General features: G+C 38.3%; 1 protein-coding gene and 2 non-coding genes across 11 annotated transcripts in view; all 3 read left to right on the top strand.

The window, feature by feature from the left end:
* CEP295 (centrosomal protein 295) overlaps window positions 1-20,420 on the top strand; it is a 54,839-nt gene that overhangs the window by 29,855 nt on the left and 4,564 nt on the right. For 5 of the 9 annotated variants that reach the window (XM_070365120.1, XM_070365118.1, XM_070365122.1 and 2 more), the window contains 10 exons: window positions 533-686; window positions 829-972; window positions 8,508-8,660; window positions 13,412-13,515; window positions 14,005-14,107; window positions 14,479-14,715; window positions 15,513-15,652; window positions 16,405-16,579; window positions 17,145-17,791; window positions 18,422-18,562. In XM_070365120.1, coding sequence (XP_070221221.1) covers window positions 533-686; window positions 829-972; window positions 8,508-8,660; window positions 13,412-13,515; window positions 14,005-14,107; window positions 14,479-14,715; window positions 15,513-15,652; window positions 16,405-16,579; window positions 17,145-17,791; window positions 18,422-18,562 — 1,998 coding nt within the window. Of the gene's footprint in view, window positions 1-532; window positions 687-828; window positions 973-8,507; window positions 8,661-13,411; window positions 13,516-14,004; window positions 14,108-14,478; window positions 14,716-15,512; window positions 15,653-16,404; window positions 16,580-17,144; window positions 17,792-18,421; window positions 18,563-20,420 lie in introns of those variants that run through there. The other 4 variants (XM_070365119.1, XM_070365121.1, XM_070365125.1 and 1 more) reach the window with 4 other exon arrangements.
* On the top strand, window positions 13,599-13,678 carry LOC138986281 (small nucleolar RNA U2-19). Its single transcript, XR_011463138.1, has one exon. It is a non-coding gene; the product is annotated as a small nucleolar RNA U2-19 (small nucleolar RNA).
* On the top strand, window positions 13,846-13,917 carry LOC138986280 (small nucleolar RNA U2-30). Its single transcript, XR_011463137.1, has one exon. It is a non-coding gene; the product is annotated as a small nucleolar RNA U2-30 (small nucleolar RNA).

Here is a 20,420-nt window from a genome sequence, read left to right as displayed (position 1 = left end):
TGACAGTACTAACACCTGGTATAAAAGTGGTGTGATTTTAGGCTCATGGACATTTGGACCTGCTGCTGTGACTGAATTGTTGAGAGGACTCTGGTTTCTATTCATAGTTTCTCTATATGGGAGACAGTATATCTCCCTATATATGAATGTGTCTATTGTATTTTAAAAGACTGTTTCCTAAATTTATGAGTTAGCCTGAACAGAATTCTATAGTTCTTTTGATGCTCAGGAGAAGTTTGAATTCATGAGAATGTGAGGTCTAGGGATACTCAAATCTAATCTTGAAAGGTGCAGTGGAGGCTGTTTTTGAGGTTCAAGGCTGTGACTGGTGGTTCTTTTCAGTGGAATTACTACCCTTTCAATATTAGAAGTACTTCTAATTTTTTTTTTAATCTATAGATAAATTTGTAATAATGTAGTTGGAGCTGTTTGTTTGCTTGAGGTACTAATTGAAGGAGTTACAAATCTAATAACTTCTTCACATGACCCTTTATCCTGTGTCATCCCCACCCTCATCTATCTACTTTTTCAGGAAAGTAAGCCCACAGTTGAAAATGATTTTGAAACCCAGAAGCTCCAAGAATGGCTTCCTCATCTCCACGATCAAAAAAACATTGGTCCTGCAGACAGGAGCAACTGTGATGATTATCAGCTCCTTTCAGAAGGTAGTAATGCCAAGCAAAGTGGTAAGATACTAATAATTGCATTCTGTTGTACTCATTATCCTGATGATGATTCTTTGCTTTCACCTCCTGCACTTGATAATTGAAGAAGTTCATTGTGTTAACAGATCTGTATTGTGCCTGACTTTGTCTTTTGACTTGATAGGTGTGCATCAGGACAAAGAACTGGGTAGGAAATCCTCAAAACCACCTGTAGCAAAAATAAGAGGTGGATTGGACTTGAACCAACATGAACTTAGTGCCATACAAGAGGTAGAATCACCAACAAGTGGCAGAACTTCTATACTAGGTAAAAAGTTGGTTTGATAAAGTGATTTTTTAATAGTTTGCTAGTTTTCTATAGTTATTTCAGGATGCTAAATATTTTGTGGCTGTTGAAGAAACGTAGACCGTGAGTACTCATGAAGGGGAAAAAGTGGTTTATATAAACAGTATTTTAAACGTGGACTTAAAGAAATACATCATTAGGTAACTAAATTCTTTATATATGGGAGAAAGCAATTTATTGTAGACAAAAATTCTTTGTTCTCCTTATTCTGACATTCTTGCTTCCCTCTGCTGCTGCTAGGTTGCTTCAGTTGTGTCTGACTCTGTGCAACCCCATAGATGGCAGCCCACCAGGCTCCACCGTCCCTGGGATTCTCCAGGCAAGCGCACTGGAGTGGGTTGCCATTTCCTTCTCTGGTTCCTTCCTAAACCGGTTTCTTTAGGACATAACTCTTTTTTCTTTTTTTTTCTCTCTCTCTCTTTTCCCGTGCTGCTGTTTCACCTCAGTACCTTCACTGCTCTTTTCCTGTATCTTTCACAGGATAATTATGGTGCTTAAAATCCTGGCTCTAAGAACATGTATATTTCTTTTCTGTGCTTCTTCAGAGATCCAGTTATCTGGAAAAATTTCTTCTGGTGATCCTTAATAAAAGCTTTATTTTCATTTTATAATTGTTTTTAGATTTTATACTCAACCAGATAGTTTTATTGATCAAATTTATCAAAGCAGACTCTTTGAAGGGGGAAAATAAGCTTTGTTAATAGAAGGGTGCATGGAAGTTTACTATTGATACTAGCTATTTAGGTCTTGTGAAAGTTGCTCAGTCATGTCTGACTCTTTGCAACCCCATGGACTGTATAGTCCCTGAAATTCTCCAGGCCAGAATACTGGAGTGGGTAGCCTTTCCCTTCTCCAGGGGATTTTCCCAACCCAGGGATTGAACCCAGATCTCCCCCATTGCAGGCAGATTCTTTACCAGCTGAACCACAAGGGAAGCCCATTTAGGTCTTAAGCCATAAAATATTGTACTTTTGTTTCTGGCTAAAAGAGTTTAAGAAGGTAGAGATTCTGAATAACTCTTGAGTCATTCCACATTTTGTTTTCTTCTTAATGTCTTATGGAAATTATAACATAAAGTAAGTATTCTGTTCATTACTAGGCTTTGGAAGTTTTGCTTCATTTTGCACTATTTGGTAAACAAAACTATTCAGGAATAGAATGGTGATTGCCCTGATTCAGATTGAGCATTGGGAATTTCTCACCATTGATTCCTGTAAATTAATGAGTTGTGTTTGAGATTGCAAAAATGTCCTCTTGCTTAGAAGGGAATGCTATATATTCCTTCACCTACACCTCCTTATCCTTTAGCCCTTTTTCAATGAAAAGTACCCGATGTAAGTCTTAACAGTTTCCTTGTCTGTACCTCTCCAACACCCAACAGATTACCAGCTCTTTTCAGTTCTAGATGATCCACTCTGTTTCCATTCCCACTACCGTTTCTAGTTGATTCACTTGTTTCCATTCCCACTACTACCCTTTTAATTCAGGCTGTCATTTCTTTCTTTTTTTTTTTTTAATTTATTATTTTTTTTAATTTAAATTTATTTATTTTAATTAGAGGCTAATTACTTTACAATATTGTATTGGTTTTGCCATACATCAACATGAATCCGCCACAGGTGTACATGTGTTCCCAATCCTGAACCCCACTCCCACCTCCCTCCCCATACCATCCCTCTGGGTCATCCCAGTGCACCAGCCCCAAGCATCCTGTATCCTGCATCGAACCTGGACTGGCGATTCATTTCTTGTATGATATTACACATGTTTCAATGCCATTCTCCCAAATCATCCCCCCTCCCTCTCCCACAGAGTCCAAAAGACTGTTCTATACATCTGTGTCTCTTTTGCTGTCTCGCATACAGGGTTATTATTACCACCTTTCTAAATTCCATACATATGCCTTAGTATCCTGTATTGGTGTTTTTCTTTCTGGCTTACTTCACTCTGTATAATCAGCTCCAGTTTCGTCCACCTCATTAGCAATGATTCAAATGTATTCTTTTTAATGGCTGAGTAATACTCCATTGTATCTATGAACCATAGCTTTCTTATCCATTCATCTGCTGATGGACACCTAGGTTGCTTCCATGTCCTGGCTATTATAAACAGTGCTGCAGTGAACATTGGGGTACACGTGTCTCTTTCAATTCTGGTTTCCTTGGTGTGTATGCCCAGCAGTGGGATTGCTGGGTTGTATGGCAGTTCTATTTCCAGTTTTTTAAGTAATCTCCACACTGTTCTCCATAGTGGCTGTACTAGTTTGCATTCCCACCAACAGTGTAAGAGGGTTCCCTTTTCTCCACATCCTCTCCGACACTTATTGCTTGTAGACTTTTGGATTGCAGCCATTCTGACTGGCGTGAAATGGTACCTTATAGTGGTTTTGATTTGCATTTTTCTAATAATGAGTGATGTTGAGCATCTTTTCATGTGTTTGTTAGCCATCTGTATGTCTTCTTTGGAGAAATGTCTGTTTAGTTCTTTGGCCCATTTTTTGATTGGGTCATTTGTTTTTCTGGAGTTGAGCTGTAGGAGTTGCTTGTATATTTTTGAGATTAGTTGTTTGTCAGTTGCTTCATTTGCTATTATTTTCTCCCATTCTGAAGGCTGTCTTTTCACCTTGCTTATAGTTACAAACTCCCATGTCTCCCTGTTTCCAGCCTAGCATTACTTTCATTCATTTTTCCATGGTGTACTCAGAGTAATTTGCCTCTATTGCCCTGTGTTTAAAACTCTTTGGTAGTTTCCCCTTGACTGGAGGGTAAGTCTAAACTAAGTCTTAAGTCCCTAACTTCATCCACCAGGGCCTTCATGATCTTGCTCTCTCCCTTCAGGGTTGAGTTTGGTGCCACTTTGTGGCATAAACTTTGCCTGGACTATCATGTGTCCTTCTCGTGTGCTCTTTGGGAGCTTTCGTCATAGCCTTTATCACACTTCTTTGGGCAGTAATTTAATCACATAATTAAAGGCAACTAGTGCTAAAAGATTACAGCATGAAACAGTATTTCTTCTTGCCCCTACACACCCCTCACCCCTTAATCCTACTCACCAGACACAGTCACTTTTCAAGCCTCCTTCGTGCTTCTTCTTGTATTTGCTTCTGTAGTTGGCAGTGGATTTTAGTAAAAACGAAGCCAAATACTAAACACCACTAAAATAATTTCAGATCACATCATTTTCTCTATTTGTGGGAACACCTTTTAGTTGGAAATTGAATGATACATTCTTTTTTTTTTAATTGAAAGATAATTGCTTTACAGAATTTTGTTGTTTTCTGTTAAACCTCAACCTGAATCAGCCATAGGCACACATATATCCCCTCCCCTGAACTTCCCCCCACCTTCCCCCACATCCCACGCCTCCAGGTTGACACAGAGCCCCTGTTTGTTTCTTAGCCATACAGCAAATTCCTGTTGGCCATCCACCCCACATATGGTAATGTAAGTTTCCATATTTCTCTTTGCATACATCTCACCCTCTCCTCCCCTCTCCCCATGTCCATAAGTCTATTCTCTATGTCTGTTTCTCCATTGCTGCCCTATAAGTAAATTCTTCAGTACCATTTTTCTAGATTCCGTATATATGCATTAGAATACGATATTTATCTTTCTCTTTCTGACTTACTTCACTCTGTATAATAGGTTCTAGGTTCATCCGTGTCATTAGAACTGACTTGAAGGCATTCCTTTTTATGGCTGAGTAATATTCCATTGTGTGTATGTACCACAACTTCTTTATCCATTCATCTGTTGATGGACAACTAGGTTGCTTCCATGTTCTAGCTATTGAAAATAGTGCTGCCATGAAAAATGGGATACATACGTCTTTTTAAATTTTGCTTTCCTCAGGGTATATGCCTAGGAGTGGGATTGCTGGGTCATTGGCAGTTTTATTCCTTGTTCTTTAAGGAATCTCCATACTGTCTTCCATAATGACTGTACAATTTAATCCCCACCAACAGTGCAAGAGCATTCCCTTTTCTCCACACCCTCTCCAACATTTATTGTTTGTAGACTTTTTGATGATGGCCATTCTGCCTGGTGTGAGGTGGTATCTTCTTGTTTTAATTTGCATTTCTCTAATAATGAGTGATATTGAGCATCTTTTCATGTGTTTGTTAGCCATCTGTATGTCTTCTTTGGAGAAATTTCTGTTTAGGTCTTTTTCCCACTTTTTGATTGGGTTATTTGTTTTTCTGGTAGTGAGTTATATGAGCTGCTTGTATATTTTGGAAATTAATCCTTTGTCAGTTGTTTCATTTGTTGTTAATTTCTCCCATTCTGAGGGTTGTCTTTTCACTTTGCCTATAGTTTCCTTTGCTGTGCAAAAGCTTTTAAGTTTAATCAGGTCCCACTTGTTTACTTTTGTTTTTATGTCCATTACTCTAGGAGATGGGTTGGTCATAGAGGATCTTGCTTTGATTTATGTCACCAAGTGCTCTGCCTATGTTTTCCTGTAAGAGTTTTACAGTTTCTGGTCTTACATTTAGGTCTTTAATCCATTTTGAGTTTATCTTTGTGTATGGTGTAGGAAGTGTTCTAATTTCATTCTTTTATATGTAGCTGTCCAGTTTTCCAGGCACCATTTATTGAAGAGGCTGTCTTTGCCCCATTGTATATTCTTGTCTCCTTTGTCAAATATAAGGTACCCATAGGTTCATGGGTTTATTTCTGGGCTTTCTATCTTTTTCCGTTGGTCTATGTTTCTGTTTTTGGGCCAGTACCATACTGTCTTGATAACTGTAGCTTTGTAGTATAACCTGAATTCAGGAAGGTTGATTCCTTCAGCTCCATTCATCTTTCTCAAGACTGCTTTGGCTCTTCAGGGCCTTTTGTGTTTCCATATGAATTGTGAAATTTTCTGTTCTAGTTCTGTGGAAAATGCCATTGGTAATTTGATAGGGAGTGCATTGAATCTATAGATTGTATTTGGTAGTATAGGCATGTTCACAACATTGATTCTTCCTACCCAGGAACATGGAATCTCTCTCCATCTGTTTATGCCATCTTTGAAGTCTTTCATTAGTGTCTTATAATTCTCTGTGTACATTTCTTTTGTCTCCTTAGGTAAGTTTATTCCTAGATACTTAATTCTTTTGTTGCAGTGGTGAATGGGATTGATTCCTTAGTTTCTCTTTCTGATTTTTCATTGTTAGTATATAGAAATGCAAGTGATTTCTGTGTATTGATTTTGTATCCTGAAACTTTGCTAAATTCACTGATTAGCTCTAGTAATTTTCTGATAATATCTTTAGGGTTTTCTATGTACAATATCATGTCATCTGCAGACTGAGAACTTTACTTCTTCTTTTCCAATCTGGATTCATTTTATTTCTTTTTCTTCTCTGATTGCTGTAGCTAGGACTTCCAGAACTATGTTGAACAATAGTGGGGTAAGTGGGCACCCTTGTCTTGTTCCTGATAGGGGGGATGCTTTCAGTTTTTCACCATTGAGATGAATGATACATTCTTGACAAGGCTATTATTGCCTCCAAAAGGGGTGAAAATTGGTTTTGGGGGAGATGAAAAAGTCTTACTTTTTATGTATCAAAGTACAAATGTACATAAAGTGATATATGGTATAATTATTTACTTAATCTTTTCTTTTTGGTTAATATGTCTCTACTTTTATTTGTAGATAATGCATGTATTTGTAAAAATAGTTTCATATGTTATTTTTCACCTTTTGTAGTTTCATACTTTGTGAATACTATCCCTTGTCTTTGAAAACAGAGTTTCTGAAACTGTCTTTGAAGGACCAGGGTATTCTCCAATCCTTTCAGACCAATATTTTGTTAAATTACAGACCATGTAGTTGAATGTCAAAGCAATGTTATCCTGGTATTAAAGTTTCCAAATGCTTACTCTTCCCCCACAAAAAAAGATATACAGGATATATATAGTTATTAAATTTCATAGAGTTGGGAAGCCATTAGGGGAAAAGTCTTTAAAAGGCTCCTTAGGTGGGTGATGATAAAGTTGAGAAAATCTGAGCTAAATTTCTTCTCTGTAGTTTATTTATTTTGGCTTTACCTTTTAGGAGCATTGTCTCAGCTTTTTCTTCTAACATTCTTAGAAATTTTTATTTTGGCTCTCAAAGTATAGTTTCTAAAAGCTTGTCCTCTTTTCTGATTGTTTCTTTTCATAGCATCTTGCTCTTGTTTTATGGATGCAAGATACTACCTACACTGAATATTTATAGGTTTTTGTTTGTTCAGTTTCCTGTATTTTCTGTCTAGGTCCTTCCTTGTTTTTTTTTCTCCTGTGTGAAAGTTTAGAATTTTTAAAATCTAAAATCTTGCATATTTCAGTGGAACACTGAATGGCTAATTGGAAATTTTATAGGTGGGGACCTTATGTACTTCTGGATTTCATTGGAAAAGGTGGCTTTGCATTGAGGACTGTCAACTTAGTACCTGTGGTTCTTTTACCTGAGCAATTTACTGTTTAGTTTCTTCAAAGAAAGATCCTCCAGCTTTGATACAAGCCTGGCTGTTGGTGCTGTCTGGAGGCAGACCTGAGGGTAGAGGATGTAGACTTTCTTTCAATACCCCTGATTTCCTTATGCCATTCTTTTTCTTCCCTGCACCCTTGCCTCATTCTGTGCCCGATCCCCCTGGTTTCAGAGTGAAGCTGTGGCCACATGGCTAAGAGGATAGACTGGAAATCCATCAGGGTCTCTCCACACAGGCTTGAACCCTGTCAGCTGTGGCACTGGCGCTTTTCCCCTTAGAAGGTGACCTTTGACACTTCTCCAATTTGAGAGTCTGCCATAAAATTGATCACAGTGTATAGGATTCCATTTCTCCAGAGAATAAACCTTTAGTCTTCTCTGGGGATGATGTTGAGAGACAGGAATCTAAAGTGATGGGAGGGCTCTTTTCCAAGTACGTGTTTTTAAACCTTCTACCTGTTTTCAGTTCCCTAATACACACCTTCATTTTGTAATACACTTTGCCTCTTAATTCTCAAGTTTTTCTGGAGTTGCCCCCAGTAAATTAGCTTCTACTTCTGAGTGTCTCCCATTCCTTTGTTTCATAAGTGTTTATTTCAATCATAATTATTTATTTTACTTATAGAAATAAGTACTTTGAAAATCACCCTCAGGTAGACACCATCCAGCTCCGGAATTGGAATGTAAGAGAACTCCGTAAACTCTTCCTTTGTACACTTGATATTAACTCTTCTTTCTCTTCTCCCCAGGGTAAACACCTGAATTGGTCCCTTATACCACAGATTAGCTGTGACTGTTTTTGAATTTTACATTATGAATACATATTATACCTTACAATATTAATGGTTAGTAAGTTCTCCAGGCATATTAAAAACTTAGTAAAATTGAAGTAAAACAATGTAAAGGCTGTGTGAAAGTTAAGCAGTTACTTTTTCTTGATACATTGATCAAACTTTTAAGAGTTTAGATTTTTACCCTTTTTACTTTCAAGAAGAAACAAAGTTTCTAACATCCAGTAAGTCAGTTTTTTTTCCTCCCAGGTAAACCTGATTTTTATCAAGACAGAGACCCCCTAAGGGTCTCAATAAGCCGAGAACAAAGTTTTCTTGGGAGCCCTCTGGACCGTGATCCATTTGGTCATCTTCACCCAGTTGCTCAGGAGAACATCTGTGGTGATGACTCTGATAAAGCAGGTGAGAGAAAAAGGAATCAGAAGTGGAATTACTGTACACAAGAGTATGTGGGCGGAAGATAATTATTGTAGCATTGCTTGTAATGCAAAATAGTAAATAACTTCAGTAAAACTGCAGTTTTGTGAAAGTGTTAAATGAGAGGAGAAAAGTCTGTTCGTGCATTTGAAAACTGTCTGAAATAAGAATCAACATGTTGGTACAGGTTAACCCTTGTTGGAGATTGGGTTTCACTGTCTATTTCTTATGTTTACATACTGTAAAATTTTTTCCCATAAGAAGCCTGTATTCCATATTCAAAAAGTTGAATAAGGAAAGCGAAGTTTATTTAGATAATAAGTAATTTCACATCTGTGGCATTCTAAATGAGCTGTTTTATGTTTAGTTTTAAATGTTGGAAAGTATTAAAGAACAAGTTACAAAGAAAAAACTTTAAATGACTAAAATCTGCCACTCAAAGACAACTGATGTTAATTTTCTTGCTTTTGAATTTATGCATGTTTATAACAGGCTGTTTTTTATGTGTAATATTGACCCTACAAAGCATAGGTCCAGTACTGCTTCATTACTTCTAAAGCTATCTTTTTAAAAGTTGCCTTTTTCTAAGCAGATTTCTTCTTATTTTAGCTATCACTTACACTTGGATAACTGTTATCTTAGTTGTATCTGGTATTTAATAGAATGAGAAAAGAGCAAGACCTATTTTCTATATGGGAGTTTATAGAGAAATTGACTTCAGCATCTCCTTTTTTAAATTGGAGACTGAAATAACTACAGATATAACTTCCAATTAATTATAGTTTTTGAAATTTTAAAATAAAACTATTAGCATTTTTTTTAGATTTAGCCAGTGAATACTTAAGGGCTTCCCTGATAACTCAATTGGTAAAGAATCCACCTGTAATGCAGGAGACCCGGGTTTGATTCCTGGGTCTGGAAGATCCACTGGAGAAGGGATAGGCTACCCACTCTGGTATTCTTTGCTTCCCTGGTGGCTCAGCTGGTAAAGAATCTGCCTGCAATGCAGGAGACCTGGGTTCAGTCCCTGGGTTCGGAAGATCCCCTGGAGAAGGGAAAGGCTACTCACTGCCGTATTCTGGCCTGGAGAATTCCATGGACCATATAGTCCATCAGATCGCACAGTTGGACATGACTGAGCGACTTTCACTCACTCAGTGAGTACTCGCATTCCTTTTCATTCTACCTGTCAGTGTCCTCTAGCCAAAGACTACCAGAGAACACATCTCTACACAAGAAAGCTGTGTGCTTTGACTTGCTGCAGTGAGAGAGCATGCACACCATGGAGAACCGAAAGTGAGTTAGTGACAGGGTATCAGAAAGGAGTTACTGTTAGACTTGGGCTTTTATCAGGTGATTTTGGGGAGGGTTCAAGGAAATAGGGCTTTGCTTATTAGTACTGGAAGCAAGTGTGATTCTATTATTGAATACCTACAAAATTCTTATCTAGGAGGTAGGAATAATGGAGTTAGGCTAAGTAAAGCTGTAATTGGTTAAACAGCAGTCACTCATGTCAGCCAGGATAAGGAGATGGTTGTTTTTGTGGTTTGGACAGTATTCATGGTTTTGTCTATGTTCAGACATGAGAACTGATGGTCTGATTTTGTTTTGACCCATCATAGTCACAGAGTGGCCTTCTCCAATATTTGTATTCTGTACCTGTTTACCAGGAGAACTCCAAGGCAAAGCCAGTAGTGCCAGGTCTGCCCCTGGCTGTCAGAGGCTGCTTGTCTCTCTCACAATTATCCTGGAGTGGTATTGTTTCTACTTTGGAAGGGAGGGTCTAAGTGTTGTTACTGTCTTTTCCCTCCCTACGCTTGATTCAGGTCATCACCTCACCTTGGTTCCTCAGCTTTTTAGCTGGTACTCCCTAGCTTTGCACTCTGTACCCTTTGCTTTTGTAGGAAAGCAGGAAATGGTGCTTTGCTTCTCAGGAAAGCAGAAAATGTTGCCTTCCTGTAGCAATATGGGAAGATTACTGTCTTTAAGGCATTGCTTTAATGATGTAACTTCCCCTTTTTAGGAACCTCCCACTGTGTCCCTATTATCAATGAGCTGTTTTCAAACCAGTGATACTTCTCTTCCAGTTACTTTCAGGGACCTATCCATTGAATTCTTCAACATCTTAAGTAACTTGACCTTGCTTCTCTCTCTCATTTTTATTTTTCAATTCTTACCCCTGCCCAAATGCTACCCTGGGCCACCCACCTCTGGGGGAATCTTTGGTTTGTTATAGAGAATAACAGTTACAGAATTGTGATTCTGAAATAAAAAATCCCTAACTTCTCATCTCAAAACTGACTTTTGAGATGAGCTGCTTAAAAAAAAAATAACTCAATATTAAGTTTCTTACTTTCTTCACTTAAAATCTTAGTGTATATAGAAGCAACCAAGTAACAGTTTAATGGTTAAATTATGTCACAATATTTTTAATTCAACTAGGAGTCAAAAAATGTATTTAAAAACAAATTATATTTAAATATAATACTTTTTGTAGTTTTACTTAATTATCCATAATATAGATATCATTTTATGAATATGTATCTACACACATATAGATACATATGTGCCTGCAATATGTGACCTCTTAGAAAACATTTCTTACATAAACACTTAAGAAACATTTAATTAGCATTATCTCTTAATATCATGGTGATAATGAGATGAAAATTTTATTTTATATTTGGTGGAACAGTTTTTTTTTTTTTTTTAAATTTTTTATTCCTTTATTTCTCATGTGTTCCCCATCCTGAACCCTCCTCCCTCCTCCCTCCCCATACCATCCCTCTGGGTCGTCCCAGTGCACCAGCCCCAAGCATCCAGCATCGTGCATTGAACCTGGACTGGCATCTCGTTTCATACATGACATTTCACATGTTTCAATGCCATTCTCCCAAATCTTCCCACCCTCTCCCTCTCCCACAGAGTCCATAAGCCTGTTCTATACATCAGTGTCTCTTTTGCTGTCTCGTATACAGGGTTATCATTACCATCTTTCTAAATTCCATATATATGCGTTAGTATACTGTATTGGTGTTTTTCCTTCTGGCTTACTTCACTCTGTATAATAGGCTCCAGTTTCATCCACCTCATTAGAACTGATTCAAATGTATTCTTTTTAATGGCTGAGTAATATCCCATTGTGTATATGTACCACAGCTTTCTTATCCATTCATCTGCTGATGGACATTTAGGTTGCTTCCATGTCCTGGCTATTATAAACAGTGCTGCGATGAACATTGGGGTACACGTGTCTCTTTCCCTTCTGGTTTCCTCAGTGTGTATGCCCAGCAGTGGGATTGCTGGATCATAAGGCAGTTCTATTTCCAGTTTTTTAAGGAATCTCCACACTGTTCTCCATAGTGGCTGTACTAGTTTGCATTCCCACCAGCAGTGTAAGAGGGTTCCCTTTTCTCCACACCCTCTCCAGCATTTATTATTTGTAGACTTTTGGATCGCAGCCATTCTGACTGGTGTGAAATGGTATCTCATAGTGGTTTTGATTTGCATTTCTCTGATAATGAGTGATGTTGAGCATCTTTTTATGTGTTTGTTAGCCCTCTGTATGTCTTCTTTGGAGAAATGTCTATTTAGATCTTTGGCCCATTTTTTGATTGGGTCATTTATTTTTCTGGAGTTGAGCTGTAGGAGTTGCTTGTATATTTTTGAGATTAGTTGTTTGTCAGTTGCTTCATTTGCTATTATTTTCTCCCATTCTGAAGGCTGTCTTTTCACCTTGCTAATAGTTTCCTTTGATGTGCAGAAGCTTTTAAGGTTAATTAGGTCCCATTTGTTTATTTTTGATTTTATTTCCAATATTCTGGGAGGTGGGTCATAGAGGATCCTGCTGTGATGTATGTCGGAGAGTGTTTTGCCTATGTTCTCCTCTAGGAGTTTTATAGTTTCTGGTCTTACGTTGAGATCTTTAATCCATTTTGAGTTTATTTTTGTATATGGTGTTAGAAAGTGTTCTAGTTTCATTCTTTTACAAGTGGTTGACCACATTTCCCAGCACCACTTGTTAAAGAGATTGTCTTTAATCCATTGTATATTCTTGCCTCCTTTGTCAAAGATAAGGTGTCCATATGTGCGTGGATTTATCTCTGGGCTTTCTATTTTGTGGTGGAACAGTTTTAATTTTATTCTGTTTCAGAGCCACAGATGACATATGCTTTGGCCAGCTTTCTCACAAATGTTGGCTATTGAGAGTAAGAAAAAAACTAACTGAGAATACCCAAATTACTAATAGTGAGATAGTATAATTTGTATGTGTTTTTAGTATGTCAAATGTAATTAGGAATGATAATTTCATAGTAAAAGCAGTACATGCTCCTGTGATTTTAGACAGCACTGCAAGTTATAAAGAAGTCAAATTTCTCCTTGTCCTGCCACTGGTTGCACTTTCTTTATTATGTACATTTTTCTCAACTTTGAGATCACACTGTACTTATGATTGAATATTCTTGCTTCTTCACTTAAAATGATGATAGAAGCATTTCCAATCACACTGGCTGTTTTCTAAAGGGTTTTTATTCATAGAATAATAATGACAACCACAGTTTTCCATGAAAAAGTATAATGTGCTAACTATGATTATTATTAATGAATAATAACATGAATTATTTTTTCTTCATAGTCAAAAAAAGAAAATTGTAGGAAAGCAGGAAATTATGCCCTCTGGTGCTAAGAATTTGATTTGTCATAATCCAGTCCTTCCTCCTCCCTCCCCCTTTTAGTCAAAGTCAAGGAGGCTGTGGTTGAGAATTACGCAGTATTAAGCTATGCTGTGGAGAGAGAAGGCCATACATACCTGGATCCAAATGTGAAGTTAGATGTTAAGGTTAGTAATGTCTTGATGTGCCCTGCATCATTAGAGCTGCTTGGCTTCATCTGTGTTCTCTGAGATCTGCTCTTACTGAAGTGGATCAGTGATGAAAGTAGCCAAATCTGAGCATCAGAAAACCACCCAGTGTATCTGATGCATGATCTCTGTAGTTCTGAGAAGCAAAAGAATAATTTAAAATAAGGGGTATGAAGGGTGGGTGCGTGTGTGTGTGTGTGTGTGTGTGTGTGTGTGTGTGTGTGTAGGTGACTGGATAATTAAGGGGCTTATTGGTGGGTAAGTGAGAGTTGGTTGTGGGTGTGCTTGTATGAAAGGCTGATCAATTCTGAGCAATGATGAAAAGATTTTACTGCAGAACTTTATATAACTATGAAGGTTTCTACACTTGATCTGAGCTCAGAATTAATAACTGCTACTGTTGGCAATTTGGGTTTTTTCTAGCTATTTCTTCCTACACAGTGGCCTAATGTTCTCCTTCATTTTTAGGCTGAAACACAAGAAATTTATCATGAGCCACTATCTTCAATAACTGTTTCCACTGGGAGTTTTTTAAGTTACGAAAACATAGATTTGAGCCTTACAGAGCCAGGTACGAGTATCAAAACGTTTATAAACAAATTGAAAGCCAAGCACCAGTTGAGTTGCAGTACAGTGATGAGAGCTAACCTTGTTTTTCAGAATGTGCTGAGAGGGATTGTTCTTTAAATCTCAAAAGTAAAGTAATCATGTCTTTAGAATATTGGACAGTATGATCTTCTGAACATGTTTGGAAGTCACAGTGATGCTCTATCAATCTCCATAGCACATTGAGTAGGGTCTGCTAATATCAGTGGGAACTACCAAGCACTTTTCTTGGTTGTGCTGATTCTTTATCAATGTATGTTGCTATGTCTGTCTGCTAAAGTCTGTCTCAAAGGAAGTACCCAGCCATTAAGTATTTTCATTAAACCCCATTTTCAGAGTCATTCCCAGAGCATGTGGACCATAGGGAACAAGAACCTCCTGGCGGTAAAGAAGAGGAAACAAATGTTTTAAGTTCTAGAGTTCCTTCAACACAAGATATTTATCAAAGACAGGACTCTCAGGACATCCATAAACCTCTTTTATGTGCAGTGGAAACATTGACATCTGGTCAACAGATGAGAGACAATTACATTAATGAAACAAATTTGATGACTGAAAAAACAGACTTTCGGGGTAAGTTTTATTTAAAAGTAAGACTTTTTTAATAAATACGTCTATGTAAACTAAGTGTTCATTTTTAACCTATCATCCTTTTTAGTTAGAAGTAGTGATTGTTTGAGCTTTGTGTTTTGATGGCTTGCTGTAGCAATTGTAACATGGAAAACACTGAGGAGGGCACTTAGTGAAAGGAGCTCTGGAATCAGACTGAAGACCATGTAGAAGAGATGAGCAGGTCTTCCTTTACCTTTGCAAAGTTACCTATAGCAACAGAGGCAGTACTGCCTGTATTGAGCACATAAACTTAAGTCATACAGACCCTATGACTGTTTCCTGAGACCACAGGCAGCTTACTCTTCATCTTCTGTAGAAGAGGTGTTGGAAATAATACACATAAAGTGAAATAATACACATGAAGTACAGTGTCTGGCCCATGGTAGCACTCAGTATAGTGAGCTTTTCTTAAGTAATTGATCCCCAAATGACCTGAGAGTAACAAAGCTTATTGTAGCAAAGCCGTGACCGTAATGGCATCTTATTCCTAATTAACCCCATAAAGACGTTCAGGCTAGTAGAAATGGAAACTTAAATTTGTCAAAGGGTTTGCAAACCCCCCCCACCCCCCACTTTTGCATCAGAAATGATAGGGCTTGATTTGAAAGCGTCTGCTGGTAATGAGAGGAATGGAAGTAATTTTGTTGAGTTGCAGTTACCTTAAAATAACCTTTATGAATATGTTCTTAGTACTACTTTTCTAGGCTTTACTTTTAAGATAAATGTCTTTTTTTTTTTTTTCCTTAAAATTCCAACAGTTGACTTTGACTTTCCAGAATTAGAGCACAATTTTCCAAATTTGCATCGTCAGCTATTTAAACCCTTAGAACCACATCCAGATTTTGATTTGTTATCATGTTTCTCTGGGATTTCTCAAGACAGTAAAGACTTTAACCAGGTAAAGTAGATGCTTCTTTGCAGTCTGTCTTTTCTTCTGTTAGAACAGAAGGATGATTCTTAGCCTTGGCTGCCAACTAAAATCATCTGGTGAGCTTTTAGCTACCAATGCCCAGACTGTGGTGGTGGTGGTTTGGTTGCTAAGTCGTGTCCGACTCTTGCGACCCAGTGGATTGTAGCCTGCCAGGCCCAGACTGTACCTCTGACCAATTAAATCAGAAAATCTAGGAATAGTCAGATAAAATGGTTACAATGTGGAACCAAGATTGAAAATAGGTGCATTAGAATTTGGTCCCAACAGCTTTATTTCTAGGTATTTTTTATGGGTCACTCCATAAAAACTTGAGAACATTTTTATCATTAGTTTTCAGGGTTTTGGGGCGGGGGTTACTTTGATGGAATTTAGTCTTAAATAGTCAGGTAAATAGAATGTTGCAAAATTTTGAAAGTCTCCTCCTACAGAGTAAAGGAGCTAAGATTCAAACCTGGGTGTTTCTGTTTCCAGGCAGGTCTACATAGTTCCTGCTTATCAGAAAATGATTTAGTCATGTTCTGAACTGTGTCTTGTTAGTTAATACAGTTTGTTTTCTAAATAAAAAGTCTCTTTTGTATTTCCTAAAGTGAAAGAATTGGGTTTGAATAAGCAAGTTGTTAATGTGATAGTAAAGTGGTAATTACGGAAGCGCAATAGCAAAGAAACATGAGGATTTGTTGATGCAACTGGTAACACATCCTTTCCCTGTTTCCCGTCAGAGGTCAGGTTCTTCCTGTGAAAGCCTCCGTGCTACTCCATCCCCCAAAAGTATGGCTTCTTTTACAGCACTGAGGAGGGCCAGCCTGCATTCTTCTAACACCAGTCTGAACCAGCAGCCTGACCCTAACTTGGCTTGTGACACAGCTCAGAGTTTTGCTGTAGAAGATATTGAGGGTATGCAGAAGTTCGGAAAAGTTAAATAAAGCTCAGTAGTTTCTCATGGTTGTTTATATCATTTTTCCTTGGAAATTGCACCCAATAGCTCTTGGTTTCTCTCTACTCATACCCTTATTCCTTTTGAGGGTAGTAAGTGCTGCCTCTTGTTCAGCTTCCTTACCTCAGCTCTTAAAGTATCCTTCTAAAATTTTTTATACAAATTATGTGTGTGTGTGTGTGTGTGTGTGTGTGTGTGTGTGTACACATCACAGCATACCCATCTGTGAGACATGAATGTTTTGGTTTTTAAAAGTCAATATTCAGTTATGGGGGGAAAAGTCCTCACTGCCTCTAATAGCTGTATTTCCTTTATTAAATATTATAGGAGAAAATACATGGTGTGTGCAGTAATTATTTAAAATCACTGTGACCGTCCTTTAGCTTCCTATTCTTGTTTGTGTACATCAGTTTTTGTTCCTGAACTTTATAAGTAACCTGGCTTTATTTATAATTTTCTCAGAAATTGTTAGCGACTATATCCAAGTTTTACAACACCTAATTATGATCAACTGATCTCTTACAGGGTCTGAACAATCTTTTCGACAACTTCGACCAGAATATTCTTCACAGGAAGGGAGCCAGCATGCCGATCTACCAAGCATTTTTAGCATTGAAGCGAGAGCTTCTTCCCAAGATGTGGAAAATCAGAACTGTTCCTCTGAACAAAATGAACTATTACAAAACAAGCAAAAAAGTGTTCATTTCCAACTCTCAGTAGGAAATTTGCAAAGTTCAGTCTTCAATTCATCTGGTGAGGCTAATGTATTTCATCAGTTAAATCTACAGCATGGCACTACATGTGGTTCTACCTCTAGTGAGTGGTCAATAAAAGACCAACCAGAAGGCAGAAAAGAAAGACTGGGTTTTGAAAAACTATCAGAAAGACTTGATACAGTGTTACAAGGTCAAGGACTCACTGATGATAAAAAAGAAACCTGTGATTTAAATCCACACATAGAGGAAACTGATTCTCATTTATGTGTAAGGACAGTAGAGATGGGAACTTCAATTCAGATACCATATTCACTCACTGTTCAGAATGAAAAATGTCTTCAGGACTCAACTATGGCAGGAATTCCAACAATCGTAGGAAACCCATCTCAACTTGCACAATCAGAGCTCTTTGTAAATTCTGGATCATTTTCATTACAGAGATCTATTCCAGTCTGGGTAAGTGAAATCTGTGCTGTATACTTAAATTCATTTTCAGGAAAGACTTTGAAAACAAGATTGCAGGACGTGCAACAAAGCTACTTGTTCACATTCCTATCTGAGACAGTCTCATAATCATTGGAAATCTCCAATAAAATGCAGAAATGACAAATTTTTTAACTTGACCTCCCTCTGAATTTTACATATCTTTCTTTCCAATGTACATTTCTCATCTCCAGCTTACCTGAAAAATGGTAGCTAAGCCTATGCTTCAGCAGTCACCTGAACATAGCTTTTACCTTCTAGTACTGTTTGTCCTGCCACAGGTAAGCAGAAAATAAGATGTTTTGGTCACCTTTTGGATTTTCTTGTATTCTTGTTAAGTATTTAAAGGTTGTTCACTTACAAACGGTGCTGTAGCAGCAGTGACATTTGGCTGCAGCCCAGTAGCCAGCCACTGCTCCATTTAGATAGAATGCAGACTCTGATGTTGTACAGCCCCTACCCAGTCTGGCCGCCTAGGCTTGTAAGCGTTTTATAATGCACAGAGTAGATCTTCTCTGGTGTCCATAGTTGAGCAACCTGTTCTTCCTCCGTAACGTACATTGTTCTTTCCCTTCTGAATGTGGTTTCCCTCTTGTTACACAGGAAACAGAATCTGGCCATGGTATAATGGAAGAACCAGAACTTGCATTGACAAGCACCAGTGATACCAGTATTGCTGAAATGGATTTTGCAAACTTAAGCCTAGAAGAAAAGAGAGAAAATGAGGCAAAGAGCTGTTTTCAGGTAAATTTCACAGCTCTCATTAATAAACCTCAATTATATAGCAACTCGTTGAAATTTAGGGGATAAGGGTATTTTTACTTTGCTTTGTACATGGCATTTCTTCTTAAAGTATCACTGTATGAATGTGCTCACAGTAGAAAACTGACAGTGGGTAAGCTGATAGGGCTACTGCTGCTGGTGCTTAGTCCTTCAGTCATGTCTGCCTCTGAGCGACTCCCACCAGGCTCCTCTGTCCTTGAGGACAAACTCTTCTGTCCAGACAAGAATACTGGAGTGGGTAGCCTATCCCATCTCCATGTAAACTTCCTAACCCAGGAATCGAACCAGGGTCTCCTGCATTGCAGGCAGATTCTTCACCAGCTGAGCTATCAGGGAAGCACAATTACATGGTACAAAACAGTGCTAACAAAGTGCTATTCAGTTTAGTCACTCAGTCATGTCTGACTTTGTGACCCCATGGACTGCAGCATGCCAGGCTTCCTTGTCCATCACCAACTCCTGGAGCTTGCTCAAACTCATGCCCATTGAGTTGGTGATGCCATAAAACCAACTTGTCCTCAGTTGTCCCCTTCTCCAGCCTTCAGTCTTTCCCAGCATCAGTCTTTTCCAGCTAGTCTGTTCTTTGCATCAGGTGGCCAAAGTAGTGGAGCTTCAGCATCAGTCCTTCCAATGAATATTCAGGACTGATTTCCTTTAGGATGGACTGGTTGGATCTCCTTGCAGTTGAAGGGACTCTCAAGACTCTTCTCCAACACCACAGTACAAAAGCGTCAATTCTTCAGCTTTCTTTATGGTCCAACTCTCACATCCATACATTAACGGAAAAAACCATAGCTTTGACTAGACAGGCCTTTGTTGGCAAAATAATGTCTCTGCTTTTAATATGCTGTCTATATTGGCCAAAGCTTTTCTTCCAAGGAGCAAGCGTCTTTTAATTTCATGGCTGCAGTTACCATCCACAGGGATTTTGGAGCCCAAGAAAGTAGTCTGTTTACATTGTTTCCCCATCTATTTCCCATCAAGTGATAGGACTGGATGCCATGATCTTTGTTTTTTGAATGTTGAGTTTTAAAACAGCTTTTTCACTCCCCTCTTTCACCTTCATCAAGAAGCTCTTCATATCCTCTTCACTTTCTGCCATAAGGGTATCTGCACATCTGAAATTACTGATATTTCTCCCGGCAATCCTTGATTCCAGCTTGTCCTTCATCTAGACTGGCATTTCACATGATGTACTCTGCATATAAGTTAAACAAGCAGGGTGACAACATACAGCCTTGACGTACTCCTTTCCCAAATTGGAACCAGTCCATTGTTCCATGTCCAATTCTAACTTGATTCTCAGGAGGCAGATTAGGTGGTGTGTTATTCCCATCTCTTGAAGAATTTTACACAAGTTTGTTGCGATCCACACAGTCAAAGGCTTTGGCATAGTCAATAAAGCAGATATTTTTCTGGAACTCTGATTTTTCTATGATCCAATGAAGTGAAGTCGCTCAGTCATGTCCAATTCTTTGCAACTCCATGAACTGTAGCCTGTCAGGCTTCTCTGTCCATGGGATTTTCCAGGCAAGAATACCGGAGTGGGTTGTCATTTCCTTCTCCAGTGGACGTTGGCAATTCGACGTTTGGCTCCTCTGCCTTTTCTAAATCCAGCTTAAACATCTGGAAGTTCTCTGTTCATGTACTGTTGAAGCCTTGCTTGGAGAATTTTGAGCATGACTTTGCTAGCATGAGATGAGTGCAATTGTGCTGTAGTTTGAACATTCTTTGGCATTGCCTTTCTTTGGAATTGGAATGAAAATTGACCATTTCCAGTCCTGTGTCCACTGCTGAGTTTCCCAATTTGCTGGTATAT

This window comes from Bos mutus, chromosome 29, assembly GCF_027580195.1.
Source record: "Bos mutus isolate GX-2022 chromosome 29, NWIPB_WYAK_1.1, whole genome shotgun sequence".
NCBI lineage: Eukaryota > Metazoa > Chordata > Mammalia > Artiodactyla > Bovidae > Bos > Bos mutus.
The sequence above is the reverse complement of the archived record's forward strand: the minus strand, read 5'-3'. Positions and strand labels throughout refer to the sequence as shown.